Below are 14685 nucleotides of genomic sequence, written 5' to 3'. Positions count from 1 at the left end.
CATGTTCTGCATGTCTCTAGGTCACGACCTGGACACAAGAAGTTACATGAAACATAGTTACCTGTAGCGCTTTACTTTGGGGACCAATGATAATGTAGGGGAGTTACAAGTCAAAGCTAATGTAACAAAGTTACATTATTGGTATAATGAGCAACATTTTCTTTTTACTTCCTGACCTCCTGAAATCCTCCCTTAAGTTATATTGCATAAGGCCAAGGACACTATCAGTTGTGGCAATTGTTCAGAAATAAAACATTTCTGATTTGCTCCCTGAAAGTCTTCAGGCTCCCAGAGGAAGCCATTGAAGTCACAGGATAGGAGGAGCCTTTCAGTTCCAGAAATTACCACCAGCAACAAAGTCATCCCAGCAACCGTGATTTTCCAGAAATTAAACCTCCCCCTGCTCTGCAGCCCTCAATGGCTTCATGATGAAAGAGAACCTCAAGACCTTAAGGGGGGAAAACTGGAAGTGTTTTATGTACTTGCTGTCCTCTGAAGATGCCGGCCACAGAGACTGGCAAAACGTTAGGAAGAACAACCTTCAGAACACGGCCAAAGAGCCTGAAAAACCCACAACAACCATTGGAAGTGTTTTATTTCCAAAAAATTGCCACAGCTGAAGACATTATCCATCTTACATGGCTTAATGTACAGAAAAAGTTTTCAGCCATTATATTTTAAGGCATTTTGATAGGAATTCTAATAAAAAATGGCTGCTTTTTCAAATGGCAACTCAAAGTAATGATAAGGTGGCAAACACTGTAACAAAAAACACCAGTTATTTTTCAACATTGCGTTGCTTTCCAAACACTGCCATAAGCAACTTTCCAAACTGGGCTCTACATTTGCAACTGAACTAGTCTATTTCATGTGGGACACGGTGGCGCTGCGGGTTGAACCACAGAAGCTTCTGTGCTGCAAGGTCAGAAGACCAGGAGTCCTAAGATTGGATCCACGCAACAGACTGAGCTCTCATCGCTTGTCCCAGCTCCTGCCAACCTAGCAGTTCGAAAGCATGTAAAAATATGAGTAGATAAATAGGCACCACCACGGTGGGAACGTAACGGCGTTCCGTGTCTAGTCGCACTGGCCACGTGACCACAGAAACTGTCTATGGCTTAGAAATGGGGATAAGCACCGCACCCTAGAGTCGGACACGGCTGGACTAAATGTCAAGGGGAACCTTTAACTTTACCTAGTCTTTTTCATATTGACATGAACACCTTAAAAAGATATCTCCTCTTGCCGATAAAAATATGACTTTTTACTCTTAGGAACAATCTTCGTATGAATTGTCTTATGTACTAAGCTCTTCCACTGATGCCCTCCACTGAGCCCTACTACTACTACCAGTGGTGAGATGGGCCTACACCTTCTCTAGGACCTAGTCTATCATCAAGTGTCTCTTTGACGCTACCCAATTTCTCCTCCCTCAGATAGGGTGCAGAGTTGCGAGAGGCCATTTCTGCACAGCTGCAGTCCAGGAAGGCACATAAATTGATTTTATTGCTTTGGCATAGGTTGCCCTTCCCAGCACCACCAGCCAACACAGAACGGATTTGGCAGGACTGGCTAGGGATAAGGCGGGGATGAGAAAAAGGTGTTGGGGAGAGATGACTGGAGCCTTCCCCCTCCAAGGCTCATCGGTTTCGGGGGAACAATATGCAGTTCGACGCAGCACCAACCACGCCATTAAAGCACCGTAAAACTGCCCGGCACAAATCTCCACCGCAGCCTCTTGAAGGAAGTCTTCCGCCAGGACTCGAGGCCGAACGGTGTCACTGCGCCTGCGTGGCAGCTCTGCCATCCTCCCAGGTTCCCTAGCGCGACTGACATGGCGGCTCCCAGGGGCTGCTGATTGCACATGGGTTGGGGCTGGTAGTGAGCTTGACACGCGTCAGGGAAACCGTGGTTGCCGTCTTATTTTTTTCCCCTCAATCATCCTTTCCCTTCTCCGTTCCATTTCAACCGGCTGAGACTGAGCGAGCTGCGCCCGCCCCGGGAAGATGCGAGCCCTGGAGCGGGTGTTGCTGCGGGGCTTCCCCAGCGCTGCGGAATCGCCGCGGTGGAAACAGAACGAGGCGGCTTCGGCTGCGGGTAAGGCTCAGCCCAGCCCGATCGCCCAGTCCAACCCAGCTGGACCGGGTTATGGTCTAGGTAGGGCTGCAAGTAGTTAGGCAGAGCCAGGCTGGGTTGCTTGCCTGGACGGTGTGGTGCCCACTACCTCAAGCTCACCTGGTCTCTCGCAACCTCCGAGCAATGGGCACACGGGAAGGGGCATTTCCCCCTTTCCAAGTAATGACAGAGCAAAGGAAGGGAAGGAGCCGGCGCTTCGTTTGTCGGCTGAGCTCTCATCGTTCGTTGTTTCCTTCCTGCTCTCTCTTTCTTCCTCGTGTGCTGCCTGATACATTTCCTTTTCTGACGGAGACGGAGGAGGGATGTATCTGTGCCTCCCCGAGGGTACTGACGAAACCATATGTGAAGTGTCCTTGCAGGGCATCTACTGTGTCCCTGACATCTCCATGAGGAGAGTGTAGGGTCTGGTTGTTAATGAGAGCTTATCTGAGCTAAGCAGCATCCAGGGGCAACCTGGGCTCATCCTGGGTGGGTACAGACAAGGAAAGGTTCAGTCAAAAAGCACAATGTGTGTGAAGCTGTCTGTTCTGTATTTTCTTGCTTTGCATTGTTGCTTTCCTTTATGTACAGGATTCATTGAGGGAGTTGAGTTTAATCCAAGATAGTCAGTAGCTACCAGTGCCATTTCTTGCTCACCCTCTCCTGCCACAAAGAAAATGTAAATGTCATGCACCAGAATGTCAGTAATTAATATGATTCCCCCCCAATTGATTCTGATCTTGTTTAAATTAAAATTACATGTGTAATTTTTTTTGCACTTTCTACCTCAGAAACAGTAGTGGGTAAGATCCTTGGAGTTAAATCTTTAGCAGTTCTTTTCTCCACAGTTTTTTAAAAATAATAAATTATGAAAAACAATGAGATTGTTAATCAGAACTGTAATACATTATAAGAGGTCTCATGCTAGGTGCCAACATGGCAAATGGGTTTTATTTTTAATTTCAAATATGACTAGCTCATGATATTCTTTTTAGAAAAGTGATAAAGGTTGGTTACAGTTCTGAAACAGCAAATTTTACTTCCATTGGGAACTTTGGGCCAAATACAAATGACGAAGGAGTATCTGAATTTTTCTATTATGTAGAAGTAATAATTGAAGTGCACTGATGCAGTTGATGCATGTGAAGATTCTAGGTTATAAAAGAAGCCTTACGACTTAATAAAGAATAGAAGGAGTCATTGAAACAATCTTGTGAAGAACATCCAAGAGCAAATAATATAATGTACTGTTCAGTACCCTTGAAACTTGGCCCTTGACCAGCATATAAATCCCTTCAGCAGTTTCACAGTGTCAAAAATTATCTAAACTATAGACCTCTTAAGAAGTTCAACTTTGATATATTTTATTTTAGAAAGTGGGTCCTTGTTGCAGTTACTGCTGGAAGGAAATTATAAGGCCATCTTACTGAGCAAAGCAGTCCAGAATGTCTTCACAACACCTGCAGGAACAGAAGAGGGAACCATTGACAGCTACTTACAAAACCAGATTCAAGTTTATTTAGACTGTACTTCTGCAGATATTGATTCTATGGAGAGGTAAACATATATTTATTAGAAAAGTAGATATTGTTACCGTCTAATATTTGACAGTAACTAAACATGTAGCAGGTTTCTGAATGCTTAAAAATGTATTTCTAATGACCTTTCGTAAAAAATATAACATGATTTATTTAATGTATTAATTGAATGGACTTTTCACAGTCCCATTCATTTCAAAATGTTGCGTTCTTCTCACTGGTTTTATATAATGAGAAGTTAGCTCCTGTGGGTTGATATGTACTCTCCTTTACCTGTGTATTCTAATAAAGACTATTTTTGTTTGTTAAAAGTTTGCTTCAGAGGATGGCTAAAGATCTTAGCATAAGCAAGAAGGAGATGCAGAGAGGACTATATTTGCTTTAATAGCACAGGTGGGAAGCCATTCCTCCACCGCTACTCCCACACCTAGTAGTCTCTAACTCTCATGAGAGTTTTTGAAAGGGGGCTGCAGTGAGGCAGAAAGAATAGAGCGGCTGCATCCAATGATATATTGGAGAGCTATCAGGCAAGAAGTTCCATCTATAAACTTTACCAACTACTGATGTTAATGTTTTTGGCATTATGTCTTGTAGATTCTCAAAGTTTGCATTGTCTCACATGTACTGCAAATAACTAACAGGTCTCGGAACAAAAGTTATTTCCTACTGTGCCTCCTATGAATAGAGTCAGCCTGTGTAGCCTTAAGCAAGCTGCACAGTCCCGGGATGCCCCCAGAAGGGAATGGTAAACCACTTCTGAGTATATCTCACTTTGAAAACACTATTAGGATCACTATGTTGGTTCCAACTTGACAACACATAACAACAACAAATAATTTTGACTTGAGATACCTCAAGTGAAGAAATGCTTGGAAAAGAATAGAGGAAAAAATTATTCAGATGTCTGTTTATTTGTGTAGATTTCTACTTTCCTCTAAGTCACATGGTAAGGTTTCCCTTTTTTAAAGCTAAAGTCTTCTACGATTTTACGGTTTTAAAAGCTCATATAGCCGGCTAGAGTGGTCCATTGGTCCAGATAGGCGGGGTACAAATCAAATCAAATCAAATCAAATCAAATCAAATAAATAAATAAATAAATAAATAAATAAATAAATAAATATGGATTTCTACAGAGTATGCATTTATAGCTTTTGAACAATGTTGACAACAAGGGGTCCCCACATTGTTTTATTTTGCAGACAGAGTGTGGTGTTTCTACTTGGTGTGGGGAGCTTGCAGTTGTTTGTTCAAAGCAATTGGACTGGGCCTCCTGTTGACTTACAACCTGAAGACTTCCTGCCATCTGAATTGGTTAAAAAATGCAATAAGGTACACTCCCCCAACCCCAGTCCCAAGTAATGCAATTATTGTTTGACAAATGTTGTCCCTATTATTAGAGATATGGGAAGTGGGGTGTAGTAGATGTAGTGATTAGGAGGCAGGAGACTGAGGATCAAATCCCCTCTTGGCCATGGAAAGTCAGTGTGTAATATGACAAAAGTAATATGAGTAATAACTTTCCCCAAAAAGTACCGTATTTGCTGGCGTGCAAGACGACTGGGTAGACATGGTCTAGAGGGGTGGGGTATAAATTAAATAAATAAATAAATAAATAAATAAATAAATAAATAAATAAGACCCCCCCCCCAACATTTCCACTCAAAATATAGAGTGGACGACTCTGCTGCAGTGCTTTCGGCGGCTGCCCGGGGCTCTGCCTGGGCCCGCCCTGTAAGTTTATGGCCGGCAAGGAGGAGGCCAAGGAGGAGGGGAAGCGGCTTCCAGGCGGCGAGCAGGCAGCTGGCTCAGCAGCGTGGGGTGGTGGGCTCTGGCCGCTCAGGCATGGCCAGCTCTGCTTCCCTCCCTCCGTCTGGACCGACCGCCTGCCTGCCCGCCCACCTTCCTCCCCGGCCGGCACGGCCCCGCGTCACTCACTCAACGGCGGCGGCGGCGGCGGCTCCTTCCTGGCCCAACTGAAGTGCACCCGGCATATAAGATCACCCCCCCCCCCACTTGGAGGCATGCTTTTTGGGCCAGAAAAGTCATCTTATACACCGGCAAATACGGTATCTGTGACTAAATATGACCAGATCATATGTTTACTAGATACATTAGATGAGCTACAGCACCCGCAGTTGGACAAACCTTACTAAAAAAGCATTGCAGTGTTCAATATATCTTGAACATGATGTTTTGCTGAATATGATGCAGCTGAAGAACCATGGATACAACAGATATGGAAGCTAAGGCCACCTTTCTTTAGTTAGGCAAAATAGGGTTACTCAATTCCTTGTTCCATTCCTTCCTCCACATCATATTTATTAACTGGCAATAAATATTTATAAATAAATATTGTGGATTTCTTTTTCTGAATGGATTAAATGAACTTTTTTTTTAAAAAAAAGCAAGATGTGTTGCTACATCTAATATTTAAAATGGAATTTATTTATTTTTCTCCCCATTTGAAAAAGACACATTTATATTCATGTTCTGGTAACAAATATGTCCTTCTTCTAAGGAAGATTTCTGTGTTATAAATCACCATATACACTGACTGTATAAATCAGGTGCATTACATATTTGAGAGGAGGAGGAGAATATGATTTGGGTTAATGTAATTGAGAGAGTGATTGATGAAAATGAGTAACCAAGGTAAATGAACAATGAACATGATATCATAGACTAAATAAAATACAGAAAGCTGGAATACTTTGGTTGTATAGACCAGAATTTCAATGATTCCTTACATATTCATATCAGAAAACCTGGGTGTTGCTACTGTTTAGTAACACAGTGGCAGTGACATTTTGGTTGTGTGGTTGATCATGTGCTTAGTACATAACCGACTTTTTGTCAGTAAGTTGCACTTAGGGGTGGTGGCTTCTGCGTTTTCTCTTACAAGTACATGTGAAAAATCAGTACAATTCTGTCCATGCTGGGAAAGTGAAAGTGCAGATGGTTGCAGCTGATGAACTTTGATTAAAATAAATTGGAGATGTAGCCCAGGAAACAGAAGAGCTTCTTGGCTGAAAAATCTTGTGTACTGGTTTGGCTGCAACACAACATTGTTTAAAGCTGTTGCATCCAAAGTTAGAATCGAGAATAGAGAAGATGATGCCTAACTTCCAGTAGGTGAGGGGTTAAGAAAAGGAATTTGTGTGTCTACCAGGCAGGCTTTGTGACATCTTATAGAATAATTTCAAGCATCTTAAAATGAATTTCTTGTTTGCTGTTTCCAGCCCTATCCCTTGTCGTCTACAGCTGTCCTGAACATGTTGGTTCTAGATGGTGAATCAATCTACAGTCTGACTTCTCATTCGTTCTTGCTGTTGCTGGCCAGAGCAGTGCTTGTAAACCTGAGACATAAGCTAGAAGCTATTCAGGTAAAGGAATTTGTACTGAAATAATAATGCTTATTTCTAGTTTAAATATTATTCATTTTATGTTACTCATTTAATTTCCATTTGGTTCATGTTAAATCATTTCGTTAATTGCTCCACATGCATTTCTTCAGTCACAGTTTCTGGTCTTTCACTTCTTCTTTTTCATCTTTAAATGATGGGTGTAATATTGTTAGAATGTTAAAAGTTTTAAGCAAATAAGCAAACCTATGACTGTAATATAGGGGTCTACAGGAAGACTTAAATGCATGCTGGAATAGTGGAGATGCAGTGATCCAAAATACTGGACAGTCTAGGACTGAAGTATCAAGACTTTTTTTTAAAGAGAAAGCACTTTATTTCTCATCCTCTGAAGTCCAGTAATTTTTTTAATCGTTATTGAAAGAACATGGAAACAACAGTAACATTAACAACAAAATAGTATAGGTCTTCCCCTAGAAATGTATAATCTAATATAGAAAGTCCTGTCATTCTTAATTGACATAAAAAAAAATAAAAGGAGGCTTTATGTTGAAAAGTCATTTTGGGAATGTAGTTGTTTTAAGTAATCTGAACTTGTGTGGTAATTTTTTCCATTAGGACAATATGCCATATCTTGTTTCTCCGTGCATGTTAAGATAAATGAAAAGTTCCTTTCCAGTTTGTGGCAGTTTCTAAATATGCTGCTATATAGAAAAAAAGATAACCAACAGTTTCATGAATTAGCTGTTCGTTATTGGAAGTGGCGAGACGTTGCTGCATTACAGCCAGGGAGTCAACTCTGGAGGATAAGGGGAGAGGGGGGAAGGAAATGGGTGTTTTTAGCTGAAGAAACAACTCCTCTCTTAACTCAATTAGAAGGCTCCTTTGCCAGGTTTTTTTTCCTGAGACAATTGTTGTATTGTTTACCTTGCTCCTCTCTGCCCATTGGAGTACTTCCTCAATGCACTATCAGATTTCTCTTGGGCTTCCTCCCCTCAGTCTTGGCTTCCTATGGATTTGCAAGGCCCTATTCCTGATGTCAGGTCATGTCCTCAGAATTTTCCGTGTCTCAGGGAGCTATGCTTTTAAGGAAGGCAATAGCTTACTGACTAGCCTGCAGTATTTTTTACTCTGTTAGCAACTTGTTCTTTCACAATGCTACAAGAAGGCTGTGCCTCCCTCTCCTGAGCCTGGCTAGCTGTGTGGATTGTGGCAGAGTTCTGAGAATCTCCCTAGTCAAAGGCTTTAACTGATGCACAATACTGAGGGCTAGCTTTTTCTTTTACTATTTAAAAATATGTTATTCTACATTCATTTCATGCCTTCGTCACACAAACAAGAAAAGGCATAAATGAAATCTTTCCGCCTCAAATTGCTGCCATGGAACAGGTAGAATTCTTTTCAGGGCATTTTTTACTACTGCATTTGTTTCAAGCAAAATTCAAATAGAAGGGCTCTAATCTGAAATAAAGAAGTAAGCATAGCTGTGGAGAAAAGAAATTGCTGTTGTCACTAAGAGCCAGTGTGGTGTAACAGACAATGTAGCAGACTAGGACTAAAGGGTTCAAATCCCTGCTCAACCACGGAAGCTCACTTGGAGTGAGAGGCAAAGGTTGGTCACTCCTTGAGCATCCCACATACCTCCAAAATCCTATTAGGCTTACCACAAATTGTAAATAACTTGATGGCACATAACAACACCCACAGTCCCGGAAGGAAAATTTCCATAGTATATTCAGACAAAGTCAGAAATTATTTTTAACAATCATGTAACAGCTTGTATTGGGATTGGGACCATCCCTCCCGGTTGGCAGTCTTGGAAAGGGCTGATGAGGCTTGCCGTCCAGAAATATTTGACAGTCTGCACATTCTCTACCACTAGCTCGTGCAGTAGTGCTTTATTTCTCCAAATTGTCTGCTTCGTATAACGTGGCGATTTTCTTCAATTCCAGAGCCCACTGTGAAATCTTAATTGGGATGGGGAGTTTTTATAGAGTGATTTGGCTTGTGATATTCTATAGGCATTGATTGAATAGGCATTGGTTTATTTTATTGGTATATCTGCCGTTTAGAAAGGGTGAGTGCATAGTCTGAAAGTCGAATCCCATGGGTGCTGTCTTCAGAGAAGTAGTTTTAGAAATGTCTTCAGAATTGACGACCCCAATCCTGAGCAGTAGCCAGGACTGTTGCCACCTATATTGAGAAAATGTAGCCTGCAGATTTGCTGAGGTGTAAATCCCAGGCTCTCATACCAAGGCAGAGCTGGGACCTGCCAGAGAGTGGTCCCTTTAGCCAGAATCTCCCAAATGAGCACTCCCAGAGTCCACAGCTATCCCACTTCTTCAGATCCCCTCATTACACCAGGTACCTCACATTTCCTGACACCTCCTCACCAATGTGAGCAGTGCACAGATGAGGAGCTTGGAAGTAGCAGGAGAGCAATATGTGAGTACCAAAGACCGTCCTTTTAGATTTCCTTCTTTAGCAGTCAGGCAGAGCCTGGGAAAGATAGCTCGTCTTTGAGGGAGAAAAAGGCTTCAGCTGATCTGCAGCATTGCCCAGCTTCACTCCGAGGTTCACAGAGCTCTTTGTGACTCTGTTTGCTACTTGCCTAACTAGTCTACTAAGAGTCAGCCATAATCAATATTTTTCAGTCATTTCTTCAGCTGTAGCCAATATAAAAGGAGCATCTTTATAGGAGGGATGCGGCATTGTGACAGGTGTATCAGGAGGAAGGAAATGAATGTTCTTACGTTGAGGCAATGTAGGTGGAAATGGGTACGAACCATCACCTTGATGGTTTGTGCCTGTTCATTTATCAGCTGAAGAAGCAGGTGTCTGGCACTTCCCAGCCTTGCCTCCTCCAGCAGGCGTCCACTCAGGGAAGGCGGGTCATGGAAGCTGGGGCACTGCCTCTGATTTGGTCTGTGTTTCTTATATAACTCAAATTCAGATTTTCTGAACTGGTTTGGGTGTAATAAATTTCGTATTGGTTCTGTGCCCAGTTTTGGTTGTGTGCTCAAACAAATACTTGTTTAGTTGAACACCTAATACGAATAACTGCCAGCTTCTTTTATACGATAACGATCCGTAGAATTAAGGGAAAGTCTTTCCCCCCCCCCAAGGGCTGATGTGTGATTTTCCTCTGAAAAACAATGCTTTTTTATTGAAAGCACTTAGTGACAGAATATTGTTTTTTAGCCTGTATAGCACCCACTGTGGAGTGCCAAATAGAACTTTTTCTCACATTTTCTAAAGCCCTTCGGTTCCTGAATAAAGTGCCAAAATGTAAGAGCTGACCTCTCTCACCAGGTCTTGTGTGTATATACCATATTTTATTCAGTTTGATGGTGTACGTCATATTTCATTATGTCCAGTGTGAGACAATGCAGTATTCATCTTGACAGGTGTTTCTAGAACAGTTTTAATAAAGTGCACACAACTGTTCCCTGAGATATTTTTGCCTTAAAATCATTCACCCCCTTAGCACAGTTTGCTATATACTACAATCATGTCACAGTGCAAATGCTTTGGAGTAAGTAGACACAATGAAGTCACTGGAGACTTCTAAAGCCATCAAGTAATCAAGTTACTCATTAGGAAGGTGGCAAAAGTGTTTGGAACTTCATAAAGTTCTCTGATATGTTATTTCCTTGGCATATTTATCTGACACATCTTTTTTGTCAGGGATTTGTGATGATTTATGAGGGTTATAGATGCCCATGGTTTCCCCCCCAAGCTGTCAGTTCTCATGGAATAATTATATGCTTGCTGCTGTGATCCTTCTAAATATAGTTATCATCATTTGACTAGGATTTCATAGGAAGATGCCATATATTAAGTAAAACTATTGGTCTGACTTTTGTCCTGACTGGCAGTGGCTCTCTAGGGTTTTAGACAGATGTCATTTCCATCCTACTGGAGATATTGAGAACTGAGCTTCAATAGGTCTATGTATACAACATGTGGTCTGTGTTCATAACATGTCCTGTAAGCCGCCCCGAGTAGACTTTGTCTAGAGGGGCGGGGTATAAGTCCAAATAAAGTAAAGTAAAGTAAAACATGGAGCCACTGCCCTTCTCTGCTGACTGTAGAGTTTTCATCCTAGTGATGTTCAGGTTCTGTAATCTCCATAGGATATGTTCTCTTTGTCAATTACAACAAGACCCCTTGGTTCTCACTTGTCAGGAAGGTTCATCTGTTTATGAATTAGAAGTACCATGCAAAAGTGATATAATGTAATGGAAACAAGAGGTGTTGAAAAATGTTGGATTTAATGCTTCAAAATACCTTCAATTTCTGTTTTTAGACATTGCCCTGGTGGACTTTGCGTTGTGTGAACATCCACCAACAATTGTTAGAAGAAAAATCTCCTGAACTTTTTGCTCTAGCCCAGATGTGTATACAACAAGGTATATTTCACATTGACATCAGAAGCTATTTGTTATAAAATGAAACGTTATATTTTATTCCAGTGATCACTCTTTGGCTTATTGTTGGGGATTATTTGTGTGTGTGGTTGCTAAGGCCAGAAAGCAACTTCATAAACCTGTCTGTGCAATGTTTTTAAGGGTTTCCTGTAGTCTGAGTATTCTGGAATCAAATGTGTTTCAGCGCATATGCCTGTTGACTTATAAAACCTTTGCAGACGTGTTCTTGGGGAATCCTTTTTAAAATCCAAAATCATGACTATATAATTGACTTTGCCAGAAATAAGCAGTGTGTTATTTTTTTCATAATTAAGAGCCAGTCTGAATGTCGCTATGGAAGTGACACACATTGCTCTGATGACTGCCACTATCATCCTTGTTCCTCTTTTCTTAAGAACACTTGAAATTGTAGAATCATAGAATATAGGATATGTAGAAAAAGAAAGGTTGAAATTAATATTGCTGGGATATGTGGACTTAATGTTATTAAGTGAAAACAGCATTTGGAACTAACTGTTTTTAATTTACTAAGTGACCATGTATTACAGTAATTGGTAGGTTGTTTCAGTGAGCAATATAAAATAATCTTCTCATTTATCAATGTAATAGCCAAGTGAGAAAGACCATTAACCTCTTAATTGGAAGAATGAAAAGGTAACAAATTATTTAAAGTTAAGGTTGGCAATTAGGTGGCCATCCAAATGCAATTAACATCATTTCAGACAACAAAGCACAATGATTATCTTAATTTTTACTGTCAGCTCAGTTTACTTAGAATTGTGATTAGTATTAGAACAAATAAAAACATGTAGCCTTGTTGCAAATTTAAAAAGATTGCGTAATACCTTTATTGGGCCACTTTAGATTAGCCATCCTTCAGTCTCAAGAGACTATGGTAACGTGCTCTGTATGGAGGACTTGGAACAGCATCTAGTGTGGCTGAGAAGGCCAATTCGAGAGTGACAATCCCTTCCACACTGAAGACAAATAAAATCTGTACCCCGTCCAGCTCCCTGATTTTGCTGCTTTTGTGACTGCCTCTTTGCCTTGGGCTGCTGGACAAGGGTCTCTTCAAATTGGAAGAGGCCGTGATGCACCGCTTGCCTCCAGGCTGAACGCTCAGATGTCAGGGTTTCCTATTTGTTGGGGTCCATTCCTAAGGCCTTCAGATCCCGCTTGCAGATATCCTTGTATCCCAACTGTGGTCTCCCTCTGGGGTGATTTCCCTGCACTAATTCTCCATACAGGAGATCTTTTGGAATCTGACCATCAGCCATTGTCACGACATGCCCAAGCCAACATAGACATCACTGTTTCAGTAATGTATACATGCTAGAAATTCCAGCTCGATCCAGGACTACTCTATTTGGAACTTTGTCCTGCCAGGTGATACCAAAAATGCATTGAAGGCAGCGCATATGGAAGGTGTTCAGCTTCCTCTCCTGTCATGCACAAAGGGTCCAGGACTCACTGCAGTACAGGAGTGTGCTCAGGACACAGACTCTATAGACCTGGATCTTGGTGCATGTCATCAGCTTCTTATTGAGCCATACTCTCTTTGTGAATCTAGAGAACATGGTAGCTGCTTTGCCAATGTGTTTATCCAGCTCGACAATTAGGGAGAGAGTGTCAGAGATCATTGAGTCAAGGTACACAAATTCATGAACAACCTGTTCTTGTGTAGAGAGGGTAATAGAGGGTGAGTTCACGCCCTGGCCCATGACTTGTGTTTTCTTCAGGCTGATAGTTAGTCCAAAGTCTTGGCAGGCCTTGCTAAAGCAATTTATGAGTTGTTGGAGGTCTTCAGGAGAGTGGGCAACAGCAGCTGTATCATTGGCGAAGAGGAAGTTCCGCATGCATTTCAGTTGGACTTTGGTCTTTGCTCTCAATCTAGAGAGATTAAAGAGCTTTCCATCTGATCTAGTCTGGAGATAGACACCTTCTGTTGCAGTTCCAAAGGCGTGCTTCAGCATGACAGCAAAGAAGATCCCAAACAGGGTTGGCATGAGGACATAGCCCTGTTTCACTACGGTTTGGATGTCAAAGAGATCTGATGTTGAGCCATCAAAAACTACAGTGCCCTTCATTCCCCCATGAAAGGACCTGATGATGTTAAGGAGTCAAGGTGGACATCAAATCTTGGGAAGTATTTTAAAAAGGCCATCCCTGCTAACTGAATCAAAGGCCTTTGTGAGATCTATGAAGGCCACAAAGAGTGGCTGTTGTTGTTTCCTACATTTCTCCTGCAACTGTCTGAGAGAAAATACCATGTCAGTGGTGGATCTATTAGCTCGAAATCCACACTGTGATTCTGGATAGACTCTGTCTGCAAGCACCTGGAGTCTCTTCAGTACAACATGGGCAGCAGCTTCCCTACAATGCTGAGAAGAGAGATGCCATGGTAGTTATTGTAGTCGCCCCTGTCTCCTCTGTTCTTACACAATGTGAAGATGTTTGCATCCTTCATATCCTGTGGTACTCCACCTTCCCTCCAGCAAAGACAAAAGACTTCATACAGTTCGGTGGTGAGGATCTCTTTACAGCACCTCAGCACTTCAACAGGGATGTTATCCTTTCCAGGTGCCTTGCTGGAGGTGAGGGAATCCAAGGCCGCTTTTATTTCTGCTAAAGTTGGTTCACTGTCCAACTCTTCCGAGACAGGCAGGCACTCAATGTTATTTAATGCTTCTTCAGTTACTACATTCTCTCTGGAATATAGCTCAGAGTAGTGCTGTACCCAGCGGTCCGTCTGCTGTGCTCGGTCCTGGATGATCACTGTAGCAGAATTCAAGAGAGCAGATTTTTTCTGTATTGGACCTAAAGCCTGCTTGATACCGTCATACATTCCCTTGATGTTACCTGTGTCTGCTGCTATCTGTATCTGAGAGCAGAGCTAAATCCAATAATCGTTGGAACATCTCCTGGCAGCCTGTTGGACTTGGCTACGAGCAGCTCGAAGAGCCTTCAAGTTGTACTCACTAGGACAGGCTTTGTATGCTGCTAGAACTCTCCTCTTATCCTTGATGGCTGGCATCAACTCCTCCGAATGGGCTTTGAACCAGTCAGCCATCTTTTTGGTCTTCTTGCCAAAGGTGGACAAGGCAGTGTTATACACAGTGTTCTTGAAATGTTCCCATCATTCAGGTGCATTTGCATCAGCCGGACCTGGAAGGGTCTCCTCAAGCACTTGGGCAAATTCCTCCACTTTTCTTTGATCGCGAGTCCTGCTGATGTCAATAT

General features: G+C 42.0%; 1 protein-coding gene across 1 annotated transcript in view; it reads left to right on the top strand.

Moving 5' to 3' along the window:
- The first annotated feature begins 1873 nt into the window (after positions 1-1873).
- TTC27 (tetratricopeptide repeat domain 27) overlaps positions 1874-14685 on the top strand; it is a 117331-nt gene continuing 104519 nt past the window's right edge. Inside the window, exons 1-5 of the mRNA XM_072992336.2 lie at positions 1874-2097; positions 3489-3672; positions 4853-4982; positions 6893-7036; positions 11325-11427. Coding sequence (XP_072848437.2) covers positions 2007-2097; positions 3489-3672; positions 4853-4982; positions 6893-7036; positions 11325-11427 — 652 coding nt within the window. The 5' untranslated portion in view covers positions 1874-2006. The remainder of the gene's footprint in view (positions 2098-3488; positions 3673-4852; positions 4983-6892; positions 7037-11324; positions 11428-14685) is intronic.

The sequence above is a fragment of the Pogona vitticeps genome, chromosome 1 (assembly GCF_051106095.1).
Source record: "Pogona vitticeps strain Pit_001003342236 chromosome 1, PviZW2.1, whole genome shotgun sequence".
Classification (NCBI taxonomy): Eukaryota; Metazoa; Chordata; class Lepidosauria; order Squamata; family Agamidae; genus Pogona; species Pogona vitticeps.
The sequence above is the reverse complement of the archived record's forward strand: the minus strand, read 5'-3'. Positions and strand labels throughout refer to the sequence as shown.